We start from the raw sequence: 5,528 nt of genomic DNA on the forward strand, positions 1-5,528 counted from the left end.
TTGGGGCCATGGTGAATTTCTGCTTTGAATGGCATTGTTTCCTGATAGCCCTGCACTTTCAGGAGGCTCAGCCCTCACTGCTTTTCACTACAGGGCCCCTGGCAGGCTCCATTCATCACGAGCAGCTGCCTCCCAAATCTGTTTTTCTTCTCTCTTCCTGCTACAGTTTCAACCCTGAGCGACAAATTCGTATTCGCAGATGAAACTCTCATTGGTATTCCCTTGCTGATAGCAAGCAATGAACCTCTAAACGGGCCCATCATTGTAAGCTCCTGAGACGCACCCAGGTCCGCAGTGGCCCTGTCCGGGGTTTTCCGTGATAGCTAATCCCTTTCTGAAGCGCTGATGAACATAGCTGGTCATACATCATCCGCTTCATCCTCTGCCTTGGGCACAGACGACTTCCCCTCACGGCATTCATTTTTTATGCTTTCTTTCTTCCTCGTGCACCTAGAAACACGCCGTGTGGAGCACAGGGAACACGGCAGGTGATGCTCTGCCAACGCTGGCTTTCATTTCCCCCGTGCAAACAGAACCTCTATTGCAGCTGCGGTCTGCGGTTTCTCTACTGGGGAAAAAAATTGCGGGCTCCAGCAACCACAGCAACACAAACATGCTTTACTTCACCCTTATTACAAAATTTAACTTTGTAGGAAGTGCCAAAACGTAAGGTAAAGTTGTCTTTGGGAGTGCGCTAAAACTGGAGAAGAAGGCACGGGGGTCTTCCCTGCCTTGCTTCTAGTTCTCCTGGAGAAAAGGGTATCAACAAAACGTTTGTTCTAAACAAAATATAAAGGTTTTTCCATCCCTGTAGATCAAAATACATCTTAATAATCTTTAAAAAATGCATTATAGTGTATGAAATGTGGACCTAGGCTGACAATAGAAAACAGAGGGTTACACTGTACCATGAGCTGAAAGACAGAGTTTTGAAAATTCTGACTATTGGATACCTTTTTAAATTCCTCTGTTGTTGGTTGTTTAACTCTCTATCCTTTCTTGGTTCTTAGGCTCTTTTGGGGGCTCCCGCCACCCTGCTCCCAAATAAATCACACTTGGAGGCTTTTTCTTTCTTATAAATACCCGGCTTTAGCTTGGCTTGGTTCTTGCCAGCTTTTCTTAAATTAACCCAACTACTGTTTGCCTCTGGACTTTTTCTTTCTCTTTTCTGTATAGCTTACTTTCACTCTTACTCCATGGCTGGCTGGTGGCTGGGTGGCTGGCCCCTGACATCCTTTTTTTCCTTGATCTATCTTGCTCATTCTTCCTCTTCCCAGAGTTCTCGAGTTCTCCTATTTATTCTCTGTCTGCCAGCCCCGCCTATCCTTTCTCTTGCCTCGCTATTGGCCATTCAGCTCTTTATTAGACTATCAGGTGTTTTATACAGGCAAAGAATCACAGCTTGACGGAGTTAAACAAATGCAGCATAAACAAAAGCAACACATCTTTGTATCATTAGACAAATGTTCCAGAGCATAAACAAATGCAACACACCTTAAAATAACATCCTACAGCACTCTATTTACATCACTCCTCTGCAAGTTCAGAGCACTAAGTACCTACATTAAAAAATTGGAGATCTCATACTAGTAACTTAATACAAAGAATCAATGCAATGAAGAATTGGTTCTTTGAGAAAATAAAACAGAGAACGACAAACCTTTATCTAAATTAACTAAAAGCCATAAAGATAATATCCACATTAACAAAACTAGAGATGAGAAGTGGTACAATAACAGCAGACACTGGAACCCCAAACAACCCAGACTGTTGCTAAGACTGTAGGTTGCTCTCTACAAACTGACAGCCAGGTCCATTGCTGAAGACAACACCTATACAACATGGAGAAGCTCATGGAGAAGTGAAGCTGGGGCTCCATGGAGCCTTCGCCCTGTGTTCTAGCATCTTTGATAGAGGAAGGGACTCTGCACACTACCAAAAGAGAAGCCTAAACATTGAGCCAGCCACAAACACTTGGATCCATATTGGTGTCTTGCCTTTAAGATATGCTCATGCAATGGTGGCACAAAACTTGTGAAAGTAACCAAACAATAGCTGATTTGACTTAAGGCCCTCTTCAGGAGATCGAACCCATACCCGACACTGCTTATGTGACCAAGAACCTGAGACGAGATAACCCAGGGATCTAGGTACTACTATTCTAAAATAAACAAACAAAAAGAACCAATACAATGATTTCTAATGACATCCGGCTATGCTCATAGATCAGTGTCTTGCTTAGCTATCATCAGAGAAACTTCCTCCTGAAGCACACAGGTACAAATACAGAGACCCACAGCCAGAAGTTATGCAGAGAGTGAAACACTCAGAGATCTTGGAACACTCAGGCCTAAATGGCATGTCTCCATCAAATCTGTCACCTCAGGGCTCAGGGAACCCCCAGAAGAGGAGGCAAGAAGAAAGTAAAGCCGGAGGGGATGGAGGAACCAAGAAAACAAGGCCCTCGACCAGATCCAAGATGGCGGCCAGCAGGAGACTGATGAAGGAGCTTGAAGAGATCCGCAAATGTGGAATGAAAAACTTCCGTAATATCCAGGTTGATGAAGCTAATTTATTGACTTGGCAAGGGCTTATTGTTCCTGACAACCCTCCATATGACAAGGGGGCCTTCAGAATTGAAATCAACTTTCCAGCAGAGTATCCATTTAAACCACCCAAGATCACATTTAAAACCAAGATCTACCACCCTAACATTGATGAGAAGGGGCAGGTCTGTCTGCCGGTAATTAGTGCTGAAAACTGGAAGTCAGCCACCAAAACGGATCAAGTAATCCAGTCCCTCATAGCACTGGTGAACGACCCCCAGCCTGAGCACCCACTCCGGGCTGACCTAGCTGAAGAATACTCTAAGGACCGTAAAAAATTCTGTAATAATGCTGAAGAGTTCACAAAGAAATATGGGGAAGAGCGACCTGTGGACTAAAATCTGCCATGAGTGATTCCAGCAAGTTTGAGCAGAGCCCCCGAGCAGTGCATTCAGATACCCCGCAAAGCAGGACTCTGTGGAAAATTGACACGTGCCACCACCTGGCATCTGCTTGTGGCAGTTACTAACTTTCTACAGTTTTCTTAATCAAAAGTGGTCTAGGTAAAAAGAAAACAAGGCCCTCTAGATCAGCATGAGCAAAACTTAGATGAACTCACAGATAGAAGCACCAAGCATAGGTCTCCTGCATATGGATCATGACTTCCAAGTTAGTGTTTTTATAGGATTTCTGAGTGTGCAAATGCGTGGGTCTCAGATTATGGTGCCTTCTCTTGGGCTCATTTTCTTCTGTTGTTTGTTTGTTTGTTTTTGTCTAATTCCAATGTGCTAGTTTTTTTATCTTATTATAGTGTACTTGATTTTATTAATATCCCTTAGAAGCTTGTTTATTTTCTAATATATTTTCCCACTCTGTAGGATACTGCTTTATCTGCTGGATCACAGAGTTCTTTGCCATGCAGAACCTTCTCAGTTTCATGAGGTCTTATTTATTTACTTATTATTTATTTATTTGTTCACTATTTTACATTGTTTGTATTTTTAATTTTTTTATTTATTTTACATGCCAACCACAGTTTCCCTTCCCTCCTCTCCTCCTATTCCCTCCCCACACCTCCCTTCTACCCCCTCCCATCTGCTCCTCGTCAGTCTCCATTTGGAAAGGGGCAGGCCTCCCATGGCAGTCGGCAAAGCGTGGAACATCAAGTTGAGGCAGGACCAAGATCTTTCCCCTGCATCAAGGTTGGGCCAGGCAACCCAGCATGGAGAATGGGTTCCCAAAAGCCAACTCAAGTGCCGGGGACAAGTCCTGATCCCACTGCTAGGAGCCCCACAAACAAACCAAGCTACATAACTGTCACACACATGCAGAGGGCCTAGGTCAGTCCCATGGAGGCTTCCTAGTTGTAGGTCCACAGTTGGTGTGTGGTGAGCTCCCATGAGCTCGAGCCAGCTATCTATCTTTGTGGGTTCCTCTGTCATGACCTTGACACCCCCCAACCCCCGATACAATCCCTCCTCTTTCTCTTTAACAGGACACCCAGAGCTCTGTACAGTTCTTGGCATGGAACTCTGCATCTGCTTCCATTAGTTACTAAATGATGTACTCTGATGTCAGTTAAGATAGTCACCAATCTAATTACCGGAGAAGGCCAGGTCAGGCACACTTTCCACTATTGCTTGGAGTCTTAGCTGGGGTCATCCTTATGGGTTCCTGGGAGTTTTCCTGGTACCAGGTTTCTCCCTAACCCTAAAAAGAATCCCACTATCCAGATAGCTCATTCATTATTCTCCCCATCTGTCCTGCTCCTAACCTGCCCAGCCCAATTCCTCATGTTCCCATACTCAATCCTCCCACCCCTAGTTTGCCCGGATCTCTATTTCCCTTTCCCAGGGAATCCATGTGTCCCTCTTTGGGTCCTCCCTCTTACCTAGCTTCTTTGGGGCTGTGGATTGTAGCCTGGTTATCCTTTACTGTTAATATCCACTTATGAGTGAGTTTATCTTTCTGTGTTGGGGTTACCTCACTCAGGTTGATATTTGTTCTAGTTCCATCCATTTGCCTGCAAATTTCATGATATTGTTGTTTATTACAACTGAGTATCAGTGTGCAAATGTACCACATTTTCCTTATCCTTTTCAGTTGAGGGGTATGTAGGTTGTTTCCAGGGTCTGGCATTATGAATCACACTTCTATGAACATAGTTCATAGAACTATATGAACAAGTGTTCTTGTGGTATAATTGAGCATCCTTTGGGTATATGCCAAAGATTGGTATAGCTGGGTCTGAGGTGGATTGATTCTCAATTTTCTGAGAAACTGACATACTGATTTCCAAAGTGACTATACAAGTTTGCGCTCCCACCAGCAATGGAGTAGTGTTCCTCTTATTCCACAACCTCTCTAACGTAAGCTGTCCAAGTAAGTGGTCAGTTTGGAAGAAAGTTTCATGAGATGCTGAGAAGGTATATTCTTTTGTGTTTAGGTAAGACTTTCTATACCTCTCTGTTAGATCCATTTGGATTATAATGTCAGTTAGCTCCAGAAATTCTCTATTTAGTTCTTTCCTAAATGACCTTTCATGGCTGAGAGTGGGGTTTTAAAGTCTCCCACTATCAATGTGTGAGTCTCAATATGTTATTTAAACTGTTGTAGTATTTCCTTGTGAAACTTAGGTGCCCTTGTGTTTGTTGTATAGATGTTAACAATGGAAATGTCATCTTGGTGGATTTTCTAAATCTTTGATGAGTATATAGTGTCCTTCCCTGTCCCTTCTGATTAGTTTTGGTTTGAAGTCTATTTTGTCAGATATTAAAAATGTCTATTCCAGCTTTCTTTTTTGGTTCATTTGCTTGTAATATCTTTTTTTCCAACCCCTCACCCTAAGGTGATGTTTATCCTTGATGTTGAGGTGTGTTTCTTGGATCTTCTTTTCACATCCATTTTGTTAGTCTTTGTTTTTTATTGGGCAATTGAGATATTGATGTTGAGAGAATCAATGAGCAGGGTTTGTTGATTCCT

The 5,528-nt window shown here is 43.1% G+C and overlaps 1 protein-coding gene across 2 annotated transcripts; it reads left to right on the top strand.

Moving 5' to 3' along the window:
• Positions 1–2,479: 2,479 nt before the first annotated feature.
• On the top strand, positions 2,480–2,944 carry LOC119826856 (ubiquitin-conjugating enzyme E2 L3-like). Of its 2 annotated transcripts, XM_038348370.1 has the most exons (2): positions 2,480–2,506; positions 2,603–2,944. In XM_038348370.1, the coding sequence occupies exons 1-2, from the start codon at positions 2,480–2,482 to the stop codon at positions 2,942–2,944; spliced, it is 369 nt and encodes a 122-aa protein (XP_038204298.1). The 2 variants fall into 2 exon arrangements, with proteins under 2 accessions (XP_038204298.1, XP_038204296.1); XM_038348368.1 differs by having other exon boundaries at positions 2,480–2,944.
• Positions 2,945–5,528: the final 2,584 nt, after the last annotated feature.

This window comes from Arvicola amphibius, chromosome 11 (assembly GCF_903992535.2).
Source record: "Arvicola amphibius chromosome 11, mArvAmp1.2, whole genome shotgun sequence".
Classification (NCBI taxonomy): Eukaryota; Metazoa; Chordata; class Mammalia; order Rodentia; family Cricetidae; genus Arvicola; species Arvicola amphibius.